General features: G+C 41.7%; 1 protein-coding gene across 1 annotated transcript in view; it reads left to right on the top strand.

The window, feature by feature from the left end:
• LOC108784962 (potassium voltage-gated channel subfamily H member 8-like) overlaps positions 1 to 26,804 on the top strand; it is a 336,787-nt gene that overhangs the window by 180,642 nt on the left and 129,341 nt on the right. The window contains exon 3 of the mRNA XM_018553917.1: positions 26,232 to 26,366. Coding sequence (XP_018409419.1) covers positions 26,232 to 26,366 — 135 coding nt within the window. The remainder of the gene's footprint in view (positions 1 to 26,231; positions 26,367 to 26,804) is intronic.

Raw genomic sequence — 26,804 nt, 5'->3', positions numbered from 1 at the left:
AAAAATTCACTACTTGTTTTCCTATATTAAAAAAAATAGGGATTTTCAGATACCTAGTACCGTATTCGGTACAAGTACAGATACTTTTCCAGCTCCAAGACTAGACTAGAGAAAAATTCAAAGGTTAGGAGGCAGCTGTCTATAATTTTTAAGCAGCATACAGAGCTCCTGGGATTTTTGCTTCCCTGTTTTTACGCATGATTTAAAAAAAAAAATATATCTAAATTAGTGCTGCACCGATACCATTTTCTCAAGTACAAGTACTGATACTTGTCCAAGTACCCACAGATACAAATACTGATGCATTTTTGTTTATTCTCATGTGACAGATTTTGTAAAACAATACAGACTAATGATTTCAGGGCAGTGGTGGAGCGCCAGAGCTAGGTCCCAGCTGCAAATGCTGCAACCCTGGTAGTTCGCATGGAAATGACAAGTATCGGCACTGGTATCTGAATATCCCTAAAAAAACCAGAGCAGGGTCTCCAAATTAAACCAAATTGTATCAATGTAAGTATTAAATTACCTTAGAAGTTATTTAGGTGGGCAAATTAGGCAGAGAGTTATAGTCAAGTTGACACAAACTGGCATTGCTAATTTTGGTCTGGGCATCTAGAGGTTAATGATATCTGGGCATGAAAGGGTGAATAAGGCTGTAAAAGATTATGCACAATTCAGCTGGAAATATACAATAAAAATGTATTTATTTTTTCATTCATTCATTTATTTTTGAAGTGTATGTCAGGGGAAAATAAAAAAAAGAGGGGGCCTCTTAGAGATAACACAGGACAGCCTGAATTTATGACATGATTAACAGGTTGGTTTCTTTAACATATAATAAAATGCTTTCAATGGTATGCTTAAGACACCAAAAGGTAGCAAAAAAATAAGTTTCTTGTTAGGGTTTACACAGGGGCGTATCTGCCGCGAGGCAAACAAAGCGTTTGCCTCGGGAGGCAGATTCCCAGGGAGTGGCAAAAATGCCGCCCCCCAAAACATTTAGGCAGCCGGTGTACGATCAAAAGTTCCCAGGCTGCACAGAAACCGGCAGCCTTGCGGGGAGGAAGCGGCGGGCGGTGGAGCAGGAGGAGACAGGAACGGTAGGGGGCAGAGATGGGGGCGGGGATGGAAGAGGCCGAGTGAAGACGGAGCGGCAGGAAGCAGTTGGCGGACACAGAGGAGATGGGGGCCGAGATCGAAGAGACGGGTGAAGACGGAGGAGGCGAGGGGCCGAAGACTGCAACAGAGGAGGCAATGACAGAGACTGGCCCACGATGGAGGAGACGGGAAGCATTGCCCAGGCTCCAGTCGGGGGAAGAAGCTGAGACGATTTGGCGCCGAGGCAGTGGAGGAGGCTGGGTTTCCTGTGCCAGGTAGGTGGACTGTGCTGGCAGAGCCCAGCATAGGTTTTGCACAGCCCACCAAAGAGTCGCAGGTGGGCTGTGCAATACCTTTTTGGTGGGCTTTGCAGGAACTGTGGGGGACTTTGCATGATCCTTAGGGGGCTCTGCAGCCTGCAAAGCCCACCACAGAACTTGCACAGCCACCCTGAGATGCAGCAGACTGCAGGGTTTCAGGGGGTCTCTGCAGAAACTGTGGTGGGCTTTGCATGATCCGTAGGGGGCTCTGCAGCCTGCAAAGCACACCACAGATCTTGCACATCCCCCCTGAGATGCAGCAGACTGCAGGGTCCCAGGGGGTCTCTGCAGTAACTGTGGGGGGCTTTGCATGATCCGTAGGGGGCTCTGCAGACTGCAAAGCCCACCACAGATCTTGCACAGCCCCCCTGAGATCCAGCAGACTGCAGGGTCTCAGGGGGCCTCTGCAGGACCTGTGGAGGGCTTTGCCGGGTCTCAGGGGGGCTTTGCAGGAACTGTGGGGGACTTTGCATGATCCTTAGGGGGCTCTGCAGCTCGCAAAGCCCACCACAGAACTTGCACAGCTCCCCTGATCCAGCAGACTGCAGGGTTTCAGGGGGTCTCTGCAGAAACTGTGGGGGGCTTTGCATGATCCGTAGGGGGCTCTGCAGCCTGCAAAGTACACCACAGATCTTGCACAGCCCACTTGAGATGCAGCAGACTGCAGGGTCTCAGGGGATCTCTGCAGTAACTGTGGGGGGCTTTGCATGATTCGTAGGGGGCTCTGCAGCCTGCAAAGCCTACCACAGATCTTGCACAGCCCCCCTGAGATCCAGCAGACTGCAGGGTCTCAGGGGGTCTCTTCAGGACCTGTGGAGGGCTTTGTCGGATCTCAGGGGGACTTTGCAGGATCTGTGGTGGGCTCTGCTGGGTCTATGGTGGGCAGAGCCCATTACAGATCCTGCACAGCCCCCCTCAGATCCAGCAGACTGCGGGTGCCACAGGGGGTCTGTGCAGGATCTGTGGTGGGATTTGCAGGGTCTCAGGGGGCTGTGCAGGATCTGTGGTGGGCTCTGCCCACCATAGACATCGCAGAGCTCACCACAAATCCTGCAAAGCCCCCATGAGACCACAGCTTTCCTGCAACGCTAATAGCGTAACATGTCAAAAGCTGGATACAGCGTGTGTACTGTATCCAGCATCTGACAGGTTATTCACAAAGTATTAAACAAGAAGGGGTGGGGGAAATTTAGTGTGTATGGGGGGCGCCCGAGTTTTGCCTTGCCTAGGGCAGCCCCAAACCAGAATACACCACTGGGTTTACATACTCATTAACCAGTGGTCAGAGCATTCATCACTGCAATTTGACTTAGCTCTCCATTTTCACGGCGTGACAAAAAATGCAATACATCTCCTTCATTAGGTACATGCCTGTGTTCCTCTTCCTTGCTCTTTGTTGCTTCCCCATGTGAATGGAGGGATAAAACAGCAACACTGGAGTGGGAATACTAAGTGATGCCATAGCTTCATTCTCATTCCATACACAATAGTACTATATTTTCACTATGGGAAGAAGGCCAAGGTGCTATCTAATAACCACTGCTGGAACAAGGGTGAGCAGCCTGTGAATTGTTTTCCTCTGTGGTTAATCAGATTTTTGTTTAATTTTTCCCCAAAAAGTATTTTTGATACAGATGAAATGTACTTAATGCCTCCAGTTTATTTTATATATATGTACACACATGCACACACGTCGATATATTTACATATTCACGGGATTTATTTACCAAAGGAGAAAGGCCTGTTCACTTTGCATAGTAAATTGTCATTTTGCCAGGGAATTTTCTCTTAGCTTAGCAAATGTGGGAAAAAGAATACCCACCCAAGTACAAGGAAAATAAAATAAACAGTATTTTTACTTGCACATAATTGGATGATGGAAGTCATCAGAGCTTCACCTTCACTAAACTAACAGAACATTTCCATAAAAGTCAAAATTCAGTTTGCTATATGAGCAGCCTATTTGCTTTTAGTAAATTGACCCCAAAGTATCCAAATAAACCCCATAGTATGCTTAGATCCTTAGTATATATATTATGCTTGAGAAAGGTGTTCTTTAAATATGTATTCTGCAGTTGCATGTAACTATCTGCATTTTAATGTGGTGTCTACATATTATAGAAGACTAAACACGAAATGTTATGAGCATTAGTAGCTGTGGGTACAAGAACATAAAGGGAAAAGCTGGAATTCAGTGTTATTCTGCAATAATTCACTTTATAACCTGCATCCTTCTACACCTGGTTTCATTCATTAATTGATGCAGCAGCTGTCTCTGACCCTTCCTCGTGTTCTGCCAATGCCATGTGTTCATTAAGCTTTCAAAGCTGGTACTTCCTCTGTGATCTCAGATTGCGTGATCCAATTTACAGAGGATTTATAGCTGGCACTGTGCACTGTATAAGCACAGTGAGCAATCCCAGACATCTATATTAAGACAAAGTGCAGCATGCAGATTACTTAATGTAGAGTCCAAGGTGAGCGAACGAATAGATGAAATAATTGTAGACATTTTTCTGCATACTTTAAATTTCAGTTATACACAGGGACAACAGATATGCTAATTAGTCCCATGGCAGGTCTTGTCTCCTAGTATAATGGTGCCCATATACAGGGCCTGCCTTAGGGGTGTGCGAGCTGTGCGGCCGCACAGGGCGCCATGGCAACAAGGGCGCCGTGCGGCCGACACAGCTCGTCCTCGGGGCGGCTTCTCTCCCCCTCACCGCTGGCCATCCAATATGACAGCGCTCCCTCGTCCGCCCCCCCCTCAGGGGGGGGGCGCAGGAGGGAGCGCTGCCTGCTGTCAGGATGGCGGAGCGGTGAGGGGGAGAGAAGCCGCGCCCGCAGCTGTCAGGATGGCCGAGCGGGTAGGAGATCGGAGCCGCTGTCATCCTGTCCGTTTCAGGATGACAGCGGCTCTGTGCGTGGCAGAGCGGGGATCGGTAAATATCAAAACAAAATGGGAGTTTTTAAATGGTGCGGATATTGGGGAAATGGATGTGGTTACGGGGGTGTGGCCACTAAAGGGTGTGGCCACTGAGGGCCGCTGTAAAGCTTTCATGCACAGGGCGCCTAAAGGCCTAAGGCCGGCCCTGTCCATACACCTGCCGATTATCGTATGATAAGCGCGGGAAATCCCGTGATCGTACGATAATCGGCAGGTGTATCGAAGGTGTGCGACCGTTTCTACTGTACGGTTGCACGTCTTTTGTCTCGGGAGTACCCTTTACTCATTCACAAGGGGGAATGGCATCTGAGTGCCCCCTTTATGAAAGGGGGTACCCAGATGCAGATGAGCCCCCCTGCCCACAGACCCCCACAACCACAGGGTCAAGGTTGTGGGGAAGAGGCCCTTGTCCCTATCGGCATGGGACAAGCTGCTTTTCCAGGGGGTCCAAATAATAGGAGTCACTACCTTCAACCCAATTAGCTACTATACAGCTATTCAGAACCAAGGATTCTGTGCCTTGGTATTGAGTTTTAATCCCCCCAAAAAATAGTGTTTCCCTTTATTCAAGAGTTATTCCCACTTGATTGGCCAAAAACATGGGCATATGAATAAATCAACAAAAAGCTTTACCATTTATCAAGTGTTATTATGTTTACCTGAGTCAAATGCTCTACCTATTGAATAGCAGCTTTAAAATAGTTTCTTACACATGACACATCTTTGAATGAAACACACATGTTGCTGGTTAAGTCTAGACACATCAAAGTTTTGGATGCAACCATCTGGAAGAACTCTAATGGTGGGAAGGGATCATTCCTATTTCCTTATGCTTGATTGTTATGAGCTATTTACACTCTACATATGCAATGATGTTGCTTTTGTTGTCGGTATGTGAACTGCTCCCTATTATGCCTTGTTATTTTATATTTCTCTGTGGTAAAATTAAAAAATACATTTCAACACAAACAGACATGTTGCTGGTTTGCTACAATGACTGACAAGCCCTGCACTGAACCAATTCTCCCTGCAGAACTTAGGAAATAAAATTGTGCTTGAGATATCTGCAGAATAGAGGGCAGGTAGGAATTTAAAATAAATGTTGCCAGAAATTCTATCAGTATGTATTGTGTAGTGAACCTGCATTTTTTTTCAACAAAGCTTTATGTGATTGTTTGTAGACATGATTTTTCTCATTCTCTTTCAGTAATTTAATTTATATATAATTGATAGTTTTTAGGAAAAATGTGAAGCATATATTAATGGAAAATTGAATGGTACACTAGGTGAACATGCTGGGCAATCTTAGTTCAGGACATTATTATATATTTATCTCCTCAGGTAGCTCTGTTAAATTATTGGGCTGTTAAGAAATCTTTATCTGCTTTGACATGTTTTTGTATACTTTGAAGTCCCTGGGATTTATTTTATTTTTTTTAGATTTTATCCTGTTTACAAAAAAGCTTTTTACAAAATTCAAAGGAGAAAGGTGCAGATATTTTTTACTAGGACGATATTTTAGCTTTCAGTGAGAGCTAAAGTCCGAGTTTTGATGATAATTATTTATTTTAAAGATAATTTCCTTCCCATCTAACTAAAAGGCTAATCAATGAAATCTCAAAGATAATTGCCCAAAATAAGACTTCACAGGTTTAAGGCACTGCACACAGATGTACCAAAACTAGAAAGTAATAAAAATATTATCCACAAATTACTTTGATCATGCAACATTACAACATTCATGTAATACATAAACCATTTTGGGAAGCTTTTTGCACCTCTTAGACATTCTCTTTTGTAAAGAATCCAGGACAGGAGACAGTAGATTGAAAAGCACTGGTATGGAAAATGTAGTTTGCTTATAGCAATGACTAAACTAAAACCTTTTTCAATCTAACTACTTTTTAGAAAAACTTAAATTGCTAAAACCAATAAATATATTATTTACATTTCTCACAATGAAAGAGCATTTAAAGTAATTGTACTGAATTTACTAATAGTAAACTAACAGCAGAGCTAGAATTTACCGGCAGCATAGTGTTCCATAGTGTTCAGCCAGCAACTGGTTGTTTAGACACCAAGATTTGTCATGCTAGAGGCTGACCTCACTTTACATATCTGAGATGTAAGGATTCCTCCAAGGACTGTACTGTAGTGGGGCTTTAAGTTTGTCTGTCCAGGACAACAGTGCAGGAGCCACTGATACAAACAAAACCATCGCAAACTGTTTGCTAACCTAAAGGCAGCTGGACTAGCACTAGCATTGCACTAGCACTGATTTTGTTAGTAACGAGACATGATTGGAGTGCGATGGGTGACATGTTACAGAAGCAGGAAGTTTACATTTTTTCTTATTTATTTAAAAAGGTTAAGGTGACTTAAAAAATACTTTTTCTATTTATGTATTTATTTATGAATTTATTAGGGGGTGTGGGCCTTTTTTGGGGGGTATATTTAAGGTAGTTTAGCTTATTTATTTCTTATATTTGTACTTTCTTTCTTATATTTGTATTTATAATTAGTTATATATTTGTGGGTTCTTTCCCTTTTTTGTATCTACGTTTTTGTTTTTTTTTAAACAAACTTTATTCTGTTTTCTCAGCCATGCCCCTGAGGGACTCTGCCTTTTTTTTCACAGCATACAATTTACACAGTATGAGGCTACTTATAGTAACCCCAACAATTGTACCAGAAATCTCAAACTTAAACATTCCAACATTCCCATTATTCCCAAGCTGGTTGCCACTCTTACTTTAGTTATTGTACGCTATCATAACATGCAGGTCACTACTCTTAGGGGGGCTATTGTCTAGTCGTAGACTATCACTGAAGCCTCAGTTCGCTTCAGGGCACTTCCAGGACCCCCAAGCTCCCCGCCAGTTTTGCCTTGAGATACCAGTTTGAGTACTTGAAGGGTTTCATTATTGTCGCTAATTCCGTTGCATCATACGATGCTTCCAAGAAGTATTTCCACCGTTTGAAGAACTTAGTAGTGAGTGCATTTCAGTTTCAAGTTTCTCCCTCAGGAACAAGATCCTCAATTCCGTGACGACGCTGGAGATTGGTGGGGTGGAAGATTTACTCCATGCTCTCATTATGCATCTTCGAGCCGCCAATAGGCAAAGATGCATCCAATCCCTGCCCCTTTGGGTTGAACAGTGAGGGTCTACTGCGGAATACTCAGGAGCGCTGAACAGATACAGCAGAGGATTCGGCTGCGGTGTCCACCGCGTGACTTTAGCTATGTATGTGGTAACACCTGTCCAGAACTGTCCCATTGACGAGCACGTCCATAGGCAATGAGCCAGTGTGGGGCGGGAGAGATCGCATTTAGGGCACACTGAGATGAGTCGTTGCTCCCTTGCTCCCGCCGTAAGAAAGTATGCCACATAGGCCCGATGCATTATTTTTTTTTTAAATTCTTTATTTTAAAGTTTTCAGATACATAGAACATGGTTATATAACATACATCACAGGACATTACAGTATGTAGACTATCAATAAAAGCAGAAATAAGCAAACATTGGTGAGATTTACTTATCGTCCGTATGGTAGCTTGTACGTGGCTCTCACACGTGCGCCAAGAAGTCCTGCCATTTGTGTTCTAGGGCTAGTAAGTTTTAATGCGTATCGTAGTATATCGGCCTTGAGCCTAGAATAGATCCCAAGTCTAAATGCCACCATCTATCATATGTTAACCAAATGTTGGGCTATATAAATCATATTGATAGAAACATAGAACGTGTGTGGGGGGGACGTCTCGCTGTAGGAGAGGAGTACATCTTGCGTATCAGGGAAAGGAACCTACCGTTTATTCCCAATCTAGTCATGACCAAAAAGAGCCATTCCAGATTCACGTTGTCAAACGCTTTTTCCGTGTCAAGAGTCACTATGGCAAACTCTTGGGTGGGAAATGTCTGCGCCTGTTCGAGGGCCATAATAACCCTCCTCAGGTTCATTACCGCCGCTCTTCCCCTTACAAACCCTACTTGAGCTGGGTGTATGAGGCAGGGCAATACCTCTGCCAGTCTGCCTGCAAGTATTTTCGAGTGGATCTTTGCATCCACGTTTATAAGCGAGATTGGTCGGTATGAACCCGGATTGGTAGGATCCTTTACCGGCTTTGGTAGCAGTTTAATGTACGCCTCCCTCCCTGTGGGGAAGTAGGCGCCATACTCCCACATGTGTTGGTATAGGGCTTGTAGCATACCCGCATATCCCCTTTGAGTATCTTGAATCGCGTGGATTGAGAAGTTTGGGGGGCACCGGGCGTTCTCTTTCTGTCCTCTAGGGTATTCATAGTGCAATTAAAGTTCCCCCCCCCCCACCAGGTGGTGCAGGTTGGCAGATTTTGCTAGCCAGGAGGTCACCTGTTGGAAATGAGATTCGGTTGGCGAATTATGCATATATATGTTAGATATCGCCAATTCCACTTCAAAGTATTTTAGATATAGTGTTAGCATCCGACCCTCATCATCCCTTTCCACCTTGACCACCTGATATGGGAGTCTCCTATGCAGTAGAATCACCACTCCCACCCGTCGGCCCTCTGAGGGAGAGTCAAAGGCTTCCCCCGCCCAGAGTTTCTTAAGGCGTCCCAAATCCTCCGCCCTCAAATGGGTTTCCTGCAATAACGCTATATCCGCGTTCAAGTGTTTCAGATGTGTTAAGTATCATATTACGTTTTTGTTGGGAACGCAGTCCCTTGACATTCCATGAGACTATCTTCATATAAGTTCCCCGGTGAGATGACATGGACAAGCGGGTATATACTGTACATGTATGTGGGTGCAGTGTAAATGAGGGTGCCCCGTGAGGACGTACTTACCCAGTCAGAGTTTGCAGGCATCATGGAGGTCCGTGTGGAGGAAGGGGTAGACAGCCGCAGTGTGCGCCCGGACACCACCACTACCGGTGCATAGTAATACTTGTACTCTAGAAGGCAACTAGCAAAATGGGAAAAGTTAACAGCTAAATCACTAACAACCATAAACATGTAAACTTTAGTAAATAAAAGACATCCTTGTAATGACTCCACTTTTTTCCAATGTGGGCAGAGCGAATGTTGCGTCTCAGCCAGCCGCTGCCATCATGGAAAAACTAGCAAACTGGAGCAATACTCCCCGCCCCAGAGTAAAACTGAGATTCTTTTGACGCTTCTTGTACGCCCTCTTGCAGCTCAGCGGAATCTATATTTTCGCGGCGTGCCCCGACCACGTTTCGAGGTCCTCGTTGTTTTGTGAGGGGACCTGAGGGTTTCAAACACCCCAGTGGGAGACCCAGAGTCCATAGTCAGCGAGTTAAAAAAGGATTCCGCTTCCGTAGGATCCTGGAAGGAACACTTTCTGCCCGTGGGAGTTTCCATATGGAGGATGGCAGGGTATGCCAATGAGAATCCTATTTGCCTCTGGTATAGGGCGGAGCAGATCTTGTTGAAAGCCTTTCTTTTTCTAGCGACCTCTGCAGAGTAATCATCAAAAACCAACAATTTGTGGCCTTCAACCTCCAAGGAGCGAGAGGTGCGGTATGTTTGCATGATGAGAGACTTGTCAGCATAATTCAAATACCGAACAATAACCGCCCTTGGATTCGCCCTGTTAGGCTGCTGCTGTCCCAATCTATGCACACGTTCCACCACGCAGGTCATGGTGAGGCCCAAAGCCTCGGGCAACGTGGACGAACACAGGCGGGTCAATACTTGCGTTTGTAGGATTCTGGTAATCCTATGATCCGAAGGTTGTTCCTCCTAGACCTGTTTTCCAAGTCATCTATCTTAGTAAGGAGGGATTGAGAGATGTCATCTAGTGCCGTCACTTTGGTGTTAGCCTCCAGCACTTCTTCCTCCAATAGTGATATCCTTTGTTCCGCCTTTTTAAGGGATCGGGCCTGGTTAGACAGGTCTTTGCGGACTTGCATTAACCCCTGCTGTATGGCCGATTCCACTGCTGTGGTGATGGTGGGTTTGAGCAGGTTTGCCACCGCCACCGCAATCTTCTCATAAACCCCCTCATCTGCAATCACTTCTTGCAGTGACATGGGGGCTGGGGTCTGCTGTGGTGAGGGAGCGCTGGCGTCCGCCATCTTGTCCCCACATGTTGCCCTTGTTTTAACCGCTGGATCGCGGCACCGAGAGTGAGCGGGTCCTCGCCCCCGCTAGAAACCGGTCCATGTCAGTCCCTCCGCTCGGGTGGTGTCTCGGGCGGTGCAAGCGGACAGTATTGCCGATTTTAAATTATATTTGTGGCCGCGGCTGCAGGAGCGCTCTCTCTCTGCAGCCGATCACATGGGCGCCGGAACCGGAAGTCGTATCTGTGGTTTTTATTTGGGTACTGTTTTTAGAAATGTTTTATTTTCTATATTTGACCCCTTAAAACCACCTACATTTCCCCTTTCCCCATTGACTCCAATACATTTTGACAAAATCTCCAATTTTCACTTAAATTTTAAGGGAATGAAAACTCCCTATGGTGTCTTCATTGTTTGCAACAATGTACAGTATGTGTAATTATGGATGCTGTGAGTGTAACCAGAATCAAATGTGATCCTGTCAAATGTTTTGGCTTACAGCTTCAGATTTAATTATTAGGCACAGTGGGCCATCCTATAGGTGCTTGAAGCAAATAAGTTGTATTTTTCTTTGTGTAGTTGTTGGAAACAATTTTTCCCCTATCATTAGAAGCAATACAGTCATCTCATATACTTATTTAAACACTGCCACAATATTTTAATTCAGGTTAGGACCAGTAAAATAAAAATGTTCTTTGTAAAAGAGTTGATACTAACAGAATGTTTTTTTGTTATCCAAAGGTTTTGTACCTACAGACTGCAATGCGAGAAATGTATCCCTGATGACTTGTGTTTTCCTTACATATCTGTTTGAACTTCAATCTCTTCACTGTCTGTACAGTTTTTAGTAATGAAGGCTGCATAATTGTGTTACAATGGATTGAAACTGACTTCTTTTTTAAAATACCATTTCCAACCACCAGACAATGTTACAGTCTGCTATTATAATGTTATATATGGTATGAGTACCTTCATCTATTAAATACTGTCTGCAATCAAAAACTAATCATTTATATACAAATAACATCATATCAGAATATATTAGCACTTGCTTCTTCAGATGGATACAATAATATTGAACAAAGTGATGTCCTATGTGAACCATGTGGAAAACTGCAAAAATGTCAGCACAAGACTTTTTATCTATCATTGCCAGTTGCCGTGATTTAGGATGTTTTCAAGGGACGTAGATTTAAATTGGTGTTTATTTTGTGATGTTGGAAGACCTCTGTACACATGTGTAGCATGGCAATCAGACATGTTTTTGCTTTGCAAATTTACCTACTCACACTTGTCCTAAATAACTAATAGTTGCAATAGATCTCCGAGTGCATTCCACATTGAATGAACAGTCACTAAGCTATTCAGAGGTAAATGGGGGCACATCCATGTAGAGGACCAGCATGGACGAGTAGTAAGTCTGCCCTGCTCTCCCTGGGCAACTTTTTCTGCATAATGGATCCAAAGAGATCGATATGGACTCCTCCTCTCCGCTTTCTGGTGATTCCCTTCCTCCGATGTGTTGGGACTATGCAGCGAACAGCAAAAGCTTGCTCTAAAAATAGACAGTAGTCTCTTCTTTTCTCCATCTCTCCTCCCAAGATAAAGCCATACCCTCCTGAAGCTGATGATAGCAAACGACTATTCTACGGTGACTCACCAGCGCCTTGGCTAGACAACATTATGGGACAGTTTCTCTCCACGATCCTAGCTGCTCCGGATCCTATGGATGATACCTTGGTCCATCGATTCCGTTCTATTGTCTGCAAGAAAACTGCAACTGAAACCCGTAAGCTCTTGGCTGAGTTGTTCAGCGAAATTAAAACTCTGGGCCAACGCACTTGCTCGCTCAAACAGCGCATGGATGATGGCATGACAATGTTGGAAGGGAAAGTTTTACAACTGGACCTGGGAAATATGCAAAATAAACAAGAAGATCTGGAGAATAGTGATGGGCCGAACACCCTCCTTTGAAGTTTCGAACATGGGGAAAGTTCGTATTCGAACTCGAACTCAATGCAAGTCTATCGGAGTAGAACTTTGAAAATCAAAAGTCCCCATTTTAAAGCCTTATATGCAAGTTATTAGCCATAAAAAGGTGTATGGGGATCCGGGTCCTGCCCTGGGGACATGAATCAATGAAAAAAAAAACAAAAAAAAATACAGTTTTTAAAGGAGCAGGGATTTTAACATTGCTTAAAGGGTAACAATAAAAATGAAAAATCCCTTTAAATATCTTGCCTGGGGGTCCCCTTAAACTGCCTGTAAAGTGGCGCATCTGTACGATGTATAGAACCTGCTGCAGCAAAACTGACATTTCTAAAGAAAAAGAAAATTAATTATTTTTTTAAAGCGTGCAGTTCCCCCTCCCAAACAATACAAGTCTCTTTAGGTCTGGTAGGAATGTTAGGAGGGACCAATTTTTTTTTTTTTTAAGTGTGGGGTTCATCCCAAAAGTCATACCACACCCTTAAGGTCTGGTAGGAATATTTAGGAGGGACCCCATGTAAAATTAACAACAACAAAAAGTGTGTGGGGTTCCCCCTTAAAGTCATACCAGGCCCTTAAGGTCTGGTAGGAATTTTAAGGAGGAATCCACCCCCAAAAATGGGGTGAAAAAATGTGGGGTACCCCCTAAAATTCCGTACCCTGCCCTTGATCTGAGCATAAGCCTGGCAGGGCCGTAAAGGGGGGGGACGAGCGAGCGCCCAGCCCCCTTCCATACCAGGCCACATGCCCTCGATACTGGGAGGGTTCTTTTCCAGGGTTGTCCCTGGATAAGTACTTTGTCCCTTTGCCGATGGGGACAAGGGCCTCTTTGTACAAGCCCCGGGGTGTTGGTTGTGGGGGTTCGGGCGGGGGGCTTATTTACATCAGGGTACCACTTTAATAAAGGGGCACCCTGATGCCGCCCCCCCCCCTTGTGAATGAGTAAGGGGTACTTGTTAGCCCATTCACTAAAGGGTTAAATAAAATTGTAAATAAAAAATCCAGACTGAAAAAATCCTTTCTTTGGAAAAAAAAACAAAAGACATGTCTTTTATTAAATTTGTTTTCTAAAAAAAAACAAAATGGATCCACCGACGTAATCCAGGGTCAATCACGACGTCCAGTGTTGTCCACGACGACGACTCGACGAAATAAAAAATTAAACAATTAAAAGTAAATAGAAATAATAATTTTAAAAAACACCGACCGCAGTCACGTCCGCTCACGACAAACACCCACCGCATGATGGCATTTTGACAGATGCCGGCAAAACATAAACAATTGGGCGAAGCTAGCGGTGACAGCTAGCTCCGCGCAACTGTGTAGTTTTACGTCATCTGACAGGTGAGCCATGATTGGGCAAAGTCATTATGACTTTGCCAATCATGGCTCTTACAGAGTACTGAGCCCTGAATGGGCAAAGTCATGCACCTGACCTGTGGTCAGATGCAAGCCTTTAGCCAATTAGGGCTTCACAAGGCGCATTGCCTTGTGGGGCGTTCAGCGGTCGAACAGACAGCCGAACACACAAACTCACATTCAACTCGAACATCCAGCCCAACACTACCGAAGAACGAAGCCCCCCGTGATAATCTCGGGTCACAGGCTTAAGTCAGCTTTACGTTTGCAGGGTACTCTCACAGCTTTTTCTCAGGAACCAGACCACTTGGAATAATACTGGATTCACTGGACTCTGTCCTGTGAACAGTTAGATGGCCTTCCCAGGGATGTTATCATTAAATTTCACTTTTGCATTCGTGAGCGTTTGCTCCAAACTGCTTCGGAGAAACAAGAGCCCCCTTTCCAGAACCATTCTTTGCAGTTATTTGCTGACTTAGCTACCTCTACTATCCTTAAGATGTGGAATCTAAAGCCTTATTTAAAGATCTTACAGACCTACAATGTTAATTACCACTGGGGTTTCTCCTTTAAGTTGTTTTTCACCTTCCGGGACCACCAGTATCAAAAATCTACCCCAAAAGAGCTTCACAAATGCTTTCAGGATATTGGAATTGATACTCCACCTGAATCATCATCCTCCCAATAATCGGAGAACAGAAACCGCTCAAGCTTCTCTCTATCGGAGTTAAGGTTTTTTTTTTACTATTTTGCATTTTATGTTTGCTGTATGAGTACAGACCTTTAAATAAAGTTTTTTTGAATTATAAATAAAGTATTAACTTTACCAGATCGTGATTGTTGTTAGGTTATGCATGATATAGTAAATATGCTGTTGTGGTTCGTGACGCAATAAGCATCTATTGTTTCACAGTAGTAATTGCTGAATTAGATTATGCAGTAATTGCACACTTTCAAGGAAACACTTTTACTAGTTGCTCATGTTTTTATTAAAACTGACATGTGACAGGCACTATCATATTAAAAATTTGCAACTACCACCATTATATTGTATAGGGTCTTGGCATTCAGAAAATATATAATGTGTGGGGGTTTTAAGTAATTTTCAGGCCTAAAATGTGGAATATAACATGGGTGCAAAAAAAAAAAAGCCCTCAGTCATGAAGGGGTTAATATGAAATGCTTATATGTCTATTTTGGTGAAAGTATCGCTTAACCCTTCAGAAACTTGCAGATCAGCTCTCTCGTGGTACCGTAAGTGTAAAGTAACTACAATGCTGCCCAGTTCTCTGAGGGAAAGGGGCAAAAAGACCATAAGTCGTACAGCAAATCTTAACTTACTACGACTAGTTATCCAAATGACTAAAAATCCTCCTAGACCTATGGCACATCAGTTACTCTACCCAATATCTTTCATTATTTTTTATTCTATCCATCATATCACAAACTGCAACAGAGGTAGAATACAAATGAACAATGAAATCTAAGCATTTTCGCAGTGGTCCTAAACCTTTGCTTCCTTCCAACTACTAACTGACAAGAAAATTAATAAATGATGCGACTCTGTGCAAGGGAAACCTATGGGAATGTCATGTGGGATGGTTATGCTAGTTATTTTTTTCAGTTGTAGCGCCAGTCCAAGAAAAGGTGAGTCAAGATCTGAAAGAAGAAAAAAAAATTAAAGAATACAAATGTCTATCGGTGTGTTGCATTAGTTGAACTTCCCCATGTGTAATGGCCTATGTAACACCCTGTAAAACATATCTTGAGAGGGGTGAACATTTTTGCTCAAGGACATAAATGTGAGGAGTCCCATTGGAGTAAAGGCAAACTTTCCTTGCCAGTGCCAATAAGGTTTACTGACATACACCACACTAGTACTAAGTACTAAGAACATTGGGGAACTGTCAACATGGATGACAGCTCTGAATTGCCTTTGCCCTAATGCAGTATGAAGATAGAATGTGCTGTTGTTGTAAAATGAACAAGGAGCAGGAGCTAGGGTGGCATATTTTCCCTACACTGGTAGAGGAAAGTTAAGCAAAGTGTATAAGGCAGCCATGGAAACAGCTATGTTTCATACTGTGAGGTGCAGGGGATAACACTGTATAGTAAAGAATGTTTCGTAAATTGCCAGGAGGAGAGGGAGATGGACAAGTTCTATTGTGTCAATACAGAGGCCTTGCTTACAAGTAGACATGTGCGATTCGTTTCATTCCTAATCGAAATTCAGATGTATCCGAATTCCGAATTACAGATATAACGAATGCAAACTAATCCGAATTTCCGAAACCAACATTTGTTAGCAGTAGTCCTTACAAATTGTTGTTTTGTTCGCTCGTTGCATATGAAAAGTATTATGACACCTCTGCTCACAGACCCAAATTGCTTTCGGAAGATCACAGGAGGATGTCATTAGCAGGAGATATCATTTTGCAGCGAGTTTTCGTCGGGTTGGGACGGTCATCGTGCGGCGGGACTTTTTTTATTTCGGTGGGTGGGCGGACATCGTGCATCATAATTGACGCTGGATTACATCGATGGAGCCATTTTTTTCATTAAAGGGAATAGTTAAAAATTGACTCTTTTTTTTTTAATTAAAGGATTTTTTTCTAAAAGTGTGGTTTGTTTATTCACTTTGAATGTGACCCTTTAGTGAATGAGTAGGGGTACCCCTTACTCATTCACAAGGTGGGGGGTGGCATCTGGCTCGATCGCCCCTCCTGCCCTGCCGGGCATGTGCTCGGATCAAGGGTCTGGTAGGAATGTTAGGGGGACCCCACATTTTTTGTTCCCATTTTTTGGGGCTGGGGTTCCCCCTTAAAACCCCTACTCTGGTAGGCCTAAAGGGCCTATTATGGATTATGGGGGAACCCCACGCACTTTTTTTGTTTTAACTTGGTTGGGTCCCTCCTAACATTCCTTCCAGACCTAAAGGGTCTGTTATGAATTGGATGAATTGGGGGAGAACCTCATGCTTTTTTTTCCCTTCTTCAGCAGACTGAAAAATATATATATATTTTTTTCTCAAATCTCACTTTGCTGCAACGAACGAACGGAACGACAATTCATGCAGACTACCGCTAACGAATTTCATCCGAATCTCGAAATGAATTGACTTTCAGACCCGGATCCGGAAAAACTAAATAACGCAAAATCCGAATCAAAACGAAACAATTTTTTTACCGGTGCACATGTCTACTTACTAGAGTCACAAAATGAATAGAATGATGATCCTAACAATATTGTGATGTTTTTTAATTGACTATTCAGCAGCGGCTAGGTCTGTGAATAAGTGCTATTTCTTTACTGAAGTGGGAAAAAAATGAGGTCATCCACCTGGTTATGTTATCTGGCGGTTACATGGGGGACAGGCCTGCATGAGCCGAAATAACAATTCGTTTAACAAGTAAGACAGTTCACATATGTTTTGCAAATGTGGAATTAGCTCTTTGCTGAGAGTCTAATTATACAGGCTCCAAATACTATTGAACCTGATTCTGGAACCTCTGTTTTACTTACTTTTACCTTTGCCAATGGTTGTCCCTGAGAAATACACAATTAGTATTGCAGCTTAGTAAATGGATTCCTTTTCCAGTATGTTTGCTAAGTGTAAGGATTATATGGAAGTGTGCACTAAAGGTTATGAAGACTTCTCGAAGATCAAAAGGAGTAAAAAACCTGAAATGTGATATCACAAGACTGGATGAAAGAATGCAGAAACACGATTTCAATGAGAAAGATATATTTTTACTGCGGAGTAGACAGAGGCTTGTTAATGAAGAGTAGTCAAGAGCTCAGAAAACCTATTAGTCACACTATGCACATAAACTTGCTGAATTCTTTTTCTTGAGTGCTGCATTATACTGTAACTAAGTTTGCTCCTCTATTATTATCTGAAATACTGTCTTTTCTGAAAGCATCAAATAAATGTTTATCACATAACTCTTTTGGAAAAGGCTATTCTGTTCACTCATCATGTAACTTTAGGGATGTTCTTAATTTTTATTAGAAGCCAAAATGCATGTATAACTTGTCATCAATATGAATAATGTGTTTTGTCTAATATAGCAAAAACGTGAGCTTATTTCTCATTTATGCAGATATTATCTGCTGTCCCAGAGATCAACAGTCTTTGTCAGCTCATGATCCCCATTCAGGTTTAATAGAAAAAAAGCAAAGAAGAAGAAAAATACTTACCTTTCTTGCAGGCTGCAAGTTCAGTTTTCGATTTCTAGCACTCGTACAGACACTGGCATCCGAATATTCTGGGAGTGTCAGATCCTGTACCCCACTGCAAGCTGTGATACCTTCCATCAGCTGCAACATCATTAATGTGACCTGTAGTGACATAGCTACTGGGAGATGGAACCACAGCACGCAAGGAGTTTAAAAGAGTCTGGTGAACATCTAATAAGGGCAAACGTCAAACACAATCACAGAGGTATTTTTTTCTTAAGTTTGTCCCCAAAGAAAAGATTTATAATCAACACACCAGGAAATTCTTTATTTATAAACAACTCAGGAACAGCAAGAGAAACAGCTGTGATAATTACACAATTAGGATCATAACATCAAGACAAAAATACGAAAATCCAAACAAATATGCTCATCAAAACATGCGTATAGACATCATCTATTGTCACCAATTATTGGCAAATAACATAGTCTAAAACTGGCACATTCTCTCCGATCCCAAGCAGTTACTTTTTTTTTTTTGCATATAAGCATAGCAACATTAAACCAAACTATTAGTTTACTCTAGATACCTCCAATTCCTGCCACCGTTGGTGGCGAGGATGATTTCCAATGAGCAGGTACACATGCCTAGCTGCATTCACCAGGTGGATCACCAAAGATTTCTTGTATGATCTAATTGAATGGGAAGTTAGGTGCAGGAGGCAGGCCCCAGTGCTAGGCCACTATCCGTGATCCTGCGAATGAGGTCAGTCACCTGCCGCCAGAAAGGACGTATTTTGGGACACTCCCAGAATACATGAAGAAGGGTACCTGGCCATTCGGCACAGCGCCAACACCTGTTTGATGGTTGATGGGAACATTTTGTGCAGGAGAGTCGGCACCCTATACCATCTAGTGATAAATGTATACCCTGCATCTTGAAATCTGTTGGAGATGGAGGACTTATGTGCAAAGTATAGTATACCTTCAGCATCCTGGGGGTAAAAACCACACCCAGGTCCACACCAGGAAATTAGGAAAGTATTCACTGATTTCTTTAAAAAAAATATACTGATAAAGATCAGGAGAGACCTCTTATAGAAGAACTCTCTGGAAAAATGATCTTAAGCCTTGCAGTGGGGCTAAACCCTCACTGCAAGGATTAAGCGCTTGTTTTAGTTTTGGAGCAACAATTACAAAGATATACTTACTTCTTTATTGTTTTAACTTTTGTATCACTTTTTAATTTTTTTTATTGTTATTAATGTTTTACTTTTTAAAATGTTTTATTTATCTTATCTTTTACTTTTTTTATATTTTTTAAAAAATGTTATTATTATTTTTTACTTTTTTTTTTTTAAACGTTTTTTTATTAGTTTTCATTCCACCAACAGATGGATAAAGTAAAACAAAAACAAAAGACAAAGACAATACTCATGTACACATCTCATGCTTGCAATGATGATACAAGGTAATTCAACCAAGGCAGTGTTCACATCAGCAAAACAGTATTCGACTGACACTTAATACTAGGGTATTACCCGACCTGCGTACAACCAAGTAGTCTCTCCACCTATTAGTGCAGCAGCTAAACAGGTGTTTACTCCTCTGGCATCTCCAGTTGTCCCAGGGAATTTTTTACTTTTTAATCACTTTTTTATTTTAATTAGTATTTCTTAATATTTTTAACTTTTTTTATTTGTATTCATTTAATTATTTGTTATCACTTTTTTTTATTTTTTTTACTTCTATCACACAGGAGTTGACAAGCCCCTGTGTGATAGCATTGGAGGTGACAGGTTCTCTTTATAGAACCTGTCACCTTCAATACAGGAGTTCTAGCACAGTACTGTGCTGGAACTCCTGTGACCGCTGTGATAGCTGTGATAGCGGCAGGGGAGGACGGAGCCGGGAGGGCAGAGCCACTAAGGAGAGAAGTAGGCACGGAGGCGAGACTTGCACTGTTATTACAAGTGATCTTGGTGACATCGTTGAGATGACTTGTAAACAAACAAATGACTTCCTTGCTGGAAAAACAACTTACCGTCCGGCGCCCGGAACCGCATTCCCCCGGGCGTCGTGAGGTTCCACACCCTTGCCGCCCCTCTGCTCCCTGCCACCCCGTGGTCGGGCCTTGTGCCAAATCCGGCCCTGACTGCTCTGATGATGGCCAACAAGTCTTTAACAACTATATAAATATATTAGGTTGTATCTGTGTTTAAAAAAAACAGCAGTTCTGGATTTACAGAGGCCTTGAGGTAAAAAGGAATTATTTGCATGGCTCCACTCACTATCCTAAAGATGAAGAGTACATTGTTGAGGAATTTGTTATGGAAGTGGAAAATTTAGAAAACCTTCTATTTTAGGAAATCTCTAGTATGCTATAAAAAATTGCAAATGAGACAAGTGTGTATTGGTGCATTTGTTGGGTGCTAGCTCAGAAAGAAATGTGGAAAAGTGAACAACTCTCACTCATGTGTAATGATTCATAGCTACTCTGTTTGGAAACACTCTGATGGAAGCACTTCAATGACTCATTAAGGTTAAAAAACCATGTACTTTGCTATTTTCCAAAATATTGGGCATCGTTACCATAGCTCACTGCTTTGCAGCTTTTTATAAATCCCACAGATGATAGTTACACAATGTAACATTTCAACGTTGCAATGTCAGTTTCTTTAGGTTTTATGCTTTCAACTCACTTGAATACACTGGCATTAAATTTAAGCCTATATCTGCATATATTTAATAAAACTGACAGAGGAAAATATAAAGTCTGTTAAATATGTACTTCTTTCACCCATGAGATCTAAAATCCTTATTTGCATGAGGTTGATTCTCCATCCGACTAAATTAGCATTCCATTTGCTTAACATTTGTAGTAACATGCAAAATTGCTAGCCCCTGGTGCTGATTGAAGTGGGACCATTTTTTTAAAATTAAAGATGGCAAGAATGAGTTGGTGTTTTTTAGGAAATTTTATTAACACCGCATATTCTCTGTAAGCCAATTAATAAAACGAAATACTTGCTAAACTATACTTGACCAAACTATATACTTGTAGTACTATTATTTATAGTGCAATGTCTGAGATAAAGCTGTCATATTTACCTAAATTTAGGAATAACTCCAGGCAAAACCTTTTACTATGTGCATACACATGCTTAAAATCCCATAGTTAAAGATACACATTCTCCATCAGTGTAAGCTTTGGACAATTCTTCAGGGAAGCTGCAGTTTTATCTAATCAGATTTCCTTTCACTTAATGTTATCTATATTTAGATTTTTTCAGGGCATGCTTGAAGATTTACTACCAAAAAGAAACACCTTACTTTTTTTACAAGGGCTAAAAGTATTATATTGAGTAATGTTTTAAAATAAATTTCAGTTTTTGGATTTTTTCTGTTAAGGGATGTATTGTCTTCCAATTTCGTTTTATATATATGAGTTAAAGTGGACCTGTTCTTTGCTCCCCAGCTGCATGTACTTAGATATTCTGCATCCCCCTACTGCTCCACTTAGTCCTGGGGAGTGAAGAGCCCTAGTACTTGCTGGTTATCCACTTAGGCACCAAATGCTGTCACATGGGGGTAGAGAAAACCATCAGTCATTTGCAATATCCAACTCATGGCTTTAGAGCTTCCCTCCCATCTGCACCCTGGATTTTGTTAACTAATTCATTTAAATGTATTTGCCTCCTGCACACATGAGATTTGGACAGTGATTTCTGCAAAATAAAATCTATGTAGAAATAAACAAGATCGATTAAAATTTCAGCTGTGGGGAGCTGCCTGGAAGTCACTGGTGACTTAAGGTGCCCACACACCTTACAATTTATCTGCAGATTTTCTGTGGTCAGATGGAAAAAGTGCAACAGATTGGCCCAGGTGGAGATTACTCCATCCACACAGTTAAGTGCAGATGGAGGAATCTGTTGCACCTTTTCCATCTGATCACAGAAACTCTGCAGATAAATTGTAAGGTGTGTGGGTAGCTTTAGTCTTCCCAGAAGGTAGCTGGGAGGAACTCACAACATTCCCAGGATGGAAAGACTATTGTACCTGTACAATGGTTGTACTTTACTGCTCCTGGGCGGTCCCAAGAGGAATCTTTATATAAACACACATATCATCATCGCAGGTGGAGCCTCTTAAAATAACTTCATTCACAAGTTACATCACTCATGATATTATACAAAAAAGTGGGACAAGAAGATCCATCAATCGATATTGTTATATAATGAAATAAAACAGCCTTTTAAACATTCCAACAGCACCATGTCATAATGTAATATAGGACAACGATTCCCAACCCTATCATGATACACTACATCGCATTATATCACACTCCTTATAAAAATGCTAACTTCAGTACTTTCTAAATCACTGATTTGGAACAGATATGCAATTTTTGCAGTTAAGTAAGAAAATCTTTATATACAAGGATCTACCTAACAGCTAGGCAGCCCAAGGGGAATGTTTTTGTTTGTAGGTGTCACCTTGAGTACAGCTATAGGCTCCACCCTACCATGCACTACACTGTAACAAGCTTAGTAGTCTCTTAGTAGTTATAAACTCTCAAACAAACAAATATACATTGCCCAGGAACATATTTACATTTTTGCCCAATCATTTACAGTCTTCATGTTTCCAAACGGTTGACTCCAACTCTCTGGGCTCGGCTTCCCTGAACTTCCTGTTGAGTACAAAACCAAAGGACACAGTAGTCTCCATCTACTAGTCTGGAGAAGGGAAAAATAGGAAGCAGGGGAGTGGCTTCCCTTGCTGTGTCTGTGTGTTTGCGGAGACACACACAGCTTTCTAGCATACACAAGGGAGACTCCATAGGACCCTGCAAGGGAAAGGAGCCACAGGATATTAGGACCACTGCTCCAGGGAGCAGCTGATTCTGCAGAAAACTAAAGCTTTTAAAAATCAAGAAGCAGCATCCATCATAAGTAATTTAGACAGCATTAAAAATAGCTTAAAAACCTTTTGACATTTTAACCCCTTCGGTGCCCATTTCGCTATGTCTTTCATCTCAAAAAAGAGGCCAGAAGAAGTTCGCACAGCTGTACCATCAAGGGGCTTCAGTAATCCAAAACACGGTGTTGTAATATGGACCTTTCATTTACTGTATGTTACCTTTAGAATAAAAGAAAATAGTACACAATGCTATTCAGTATTATGATACACAGGGAAACTGAAAAAAATGGAATGTGGTTGTTAGATATATATTATTCTAGAGAGAACATAAAATGTACTGATATCCAGCAGCTTTCCAAATTTCATAGCTAAGAGGAAGCTGACTTTTAGAAATTTGTTCTGCTGTGACTGAAATGCATTAGTAAGTAAGACGGAGTGTTATGAAGTTATTGAAGATTGATTAAATGGAAATGTCTATAACTAATGACCATATTTGCACCCACTGTGTTCTGAGACACAGAATTCAAGTTCTAAACAGTAATGTTTTACAGGAACCAAGTGTAGAGAAAGTTTTGAATAGTTGTCTGTCTGTGATTTATTACCTTAGGCACAGTGAGTTATGTAGCTTCCAATGGTAGCACTTTAAGGACAGAGTCCACTAGCGTACCACGTCTTTCTAAGGGCTTCTTTGCCCACTTTTATTAATTCAAACATAAAAGTCCACACAGGTTTTTCCCTCGCAGGGGTCTTCAAACATAATGTACAGCCAAATAATGTTTTTCCAAGTTTCCCAGACTTCAGGTTATCACTAAAAACCTTTCCCACACAGGCTGTATCCAGCTGCCGTGCCACATAGGCTGGTTCCAGGATGGAGTCCTCTTGACTCCTGGACAGATACCTCCCTTGTCTTCCAACTGGAACCCAGAACCTGAACCTGCACCATCATTTGGTGCTGGTCACCACTAAAGCCCGGACCCAGGAATGGTGATTTATTCCCTCCCAGTTCTCTTAGAAATCTCCTGCCTCCAGGATCCCAACTATAATCCAGGAAACCCAGAAACTTGTAAAGCCAGCTCTTTCCTGGTAAAAGTACTTTCCTGGAACCGCTCAGCCCTTCTTGCTGGGAGTCCTGAGTGACCATTTTGCCACACAACATAGTAGCATTGCCATTCACTGCCACACTAGACTAGAAAAGATAAATGTCACTTTGTTATCTATGAGAAGATTTGGCAGAAAAAGAAAATGTATTAATAGCCCTTATGCTTCTGTATATTGAATTCCCATTATCTTCTGCACACCTACAGAAATTTAAAACGAGGTTGATAGTGGGAGTGCTTGACCAGGATGCTGAAATGAGAAAGGATGCAAAGAGGAAAGGATTGGCAACAATTCACACGTGCTGTGTCACTAAATATCTCAGCTACAGTATGATGTTGTAGGCAATGGAAAATATTTTAAGTTGTACTATCAGAGTTCAGGCATGTGTCAGGAGATGGGGTAGTGAGCATATGGAGAAAGAATTTTTCATAAAATATGTACCCGTGTGCCATATAATGTTAGGGACACTAATGTGATCAACCAGTTGCACAGAAAAGGAAGAGGCTGTAGAAGCAAACGGTTAACCATCATAACTTGTCTTTAGTCAGAACAGAAAAATAGTTTTTGAATAAAAAAAAGAGGTAAACAGAGATGAAAAAATATCTATGTATAAAGAAACAGTCCAAATAATAGTAGTGAATACTGACTGAATACGTTACAAGGATAGAGAAAAAATGCATTGCTTATTGAATGTAGGACAACATTAAATTAATTCCATCAGCATTTTTTGCTCCCACATACTAGAAGCTACATACAGTAGCTCTTCTGCAACAGAACGGGCACCAAATACTTTTTTTTGGAATCACTAATTCAGCAGAAGATACCTAAAATCTGCTGTGAGTTGATCTCTATTGCATTATGCGAAAGGAAAACTCTTTTATGCTCATCTCTGTGATCATCTCTCTAATCCACATTTGTGCTTATACTCTCTTGCCGAGGTGCCTTTTGGCTAGTCGGACTGCGTGTTATTTAAAAAACTGCACCATTTACAAAATACCAGAATTCTGGCGGCAGGTCTGGACCTCAAGTGGGGTTATATATGAAAAGATTCAAGCTTTTCTTTAGCAGAAGTGTAGAGTATATGATCCCAGACTAACAATCTATCTCGCCTATTAATAATGAGCAGGTCTGAGGCTGATTTCCATGGTGATATGATCATTCACACTCCATACACAAGGACAATATCTCTTGATTACTCTGGAAATGTTTGCATTGTGTAGTATTTCCTGTCTATGTATGATTAGCCTGAAGTGAACCCACTTTCAGAACTTTTTTGCTGTTTGTGCTCCAAACAGGGAAAGCACACTAATCATCATGTGGTGATATTAAAGGGTTTGCTGTGAGCTTCCTGTTGTATCTTCTATATACTCCTTTAGAAAACCCACAAGTAGCCAGCAACACCATCATTTTCTACCTTCAAATGTATATAAAATGCATCTTAGACAGAGAAACCAGGAGATACAGCTCATAGCAGAGCTCATGGGGTATATCTGTCCACCTGGGTCATGAACAGCAGTAAGCACAGAACTATCCTGAACTAAAAGTTAAAAAATGTGCCTGTATATACATTTATACAGTGCCTGGCCAAAAATAAAACCTCACTACCTGAGTTTAGCTAAGCAAATAGGTAGAAACCTTCCATTGGATAATTACTAGGTTCATCAACGTCCCCCAAAACATGAGGTCAGCTGTCTACCGGAATATACTGAATGACCAGGTTTTTCCATCAAGTGATTTTTTCTTCCCTGATGGCACATTGGGCATATTCCAAGATGACAACGCCAGGATTCATTGGACTCAAATTGTGAAAGAGTGGTTCAAGGAGCATGAGACATCATTTTCACACATGGATTGGCCACCACAGCGTCAAGACCTTAATCCCACTGAGAATCTTTGCGATGTGCTGGAGAAGACTTTACACAGTGTTCTGACTCTTCCATTATCACTACAACATCTTGGTGAAAAATTAATGCTCCGGATGAAAATAAATGTTGTGATATTGCATAAGCTTATCGAAACAATGCCACGGTGAATGCATGCCATGATCAAAGCTAAAGGCGAAGGCGGTCCAGCAAAATATGAGAGTTTGTGACTTTTTTGAGGGGGGTAAGGGGAGGCAGTGTATTTCACAATGTAAAAATTGTATTTTGATTATGGTTTAAGTATTTCTTTGAGCTCTAAGGTTGTACATGACGTCCATGTATTGGTTTGCATTTTTATATTTAAGGAATGTTTTTTTCTCTTTGCAGGTGGTTCATTCTGGTGCCTCCTTGATATAGTTCCGATAAAAAATGAGAAGGGTGAAGTAGTCCTTTTTTTGGCTTCTCACAAAGATATCTCAAAGACCAAAAGTAATCTGTCACCAGACAACATCAGACTCACAGGTGAGAGACAAAAACATACTCACTGCAGATGTAAATGCTTTATGCATATATTTACTTTTACCAATTCCACTAGTACAATATACAAAAGAGCATACAATTGTGGAAAATATATACAATAATGAGCAATACAAGTGGTCAGATCTTTGCATAAGGCAAGATAACCTAAAAACAATGCATAATAGAGTAGATTTGAAATTGGTCACATGAACTATTAAGAGGAAAAATAGACAAAAAGGGACAAAAATAAAATCATTGTGTGTCCAATAATTGTGGAAAACTTTTCCATCTTTTTCTATAACCAGGTACAAAATTATGGGGGGGATAATAACCAGGAAAATAAAGGACCAAATTAGGCTATGGGATGGGTCAAGGGGCCCCTCTCAAGAGAGAGAGAGAGGAAGAAGAAAATAAATGGGGGGGGGGGGGGGGGGGGGGGGG

The sequence above is a fragment of the Nanorana parkeri genome, unplaced genomic scaffold (genome assembly GCF_000935625.1).
Source record: "Nanorana parkeri isolate BGI_ZX_2015 unplaced genomic scaffold, ASM93562v1 scaffold134, whole genome shotgun sequence".
NCBI lineage: Eukaryota > Metazoa > Chordata > Amphibia > Anura > Dicroglossidae > Nanorana > Nanorana parkeri.
Note: the sequence above shows the minus strand (reverse complement) of the source record. Positions and strands in the feature narration are given on the sequence as shown.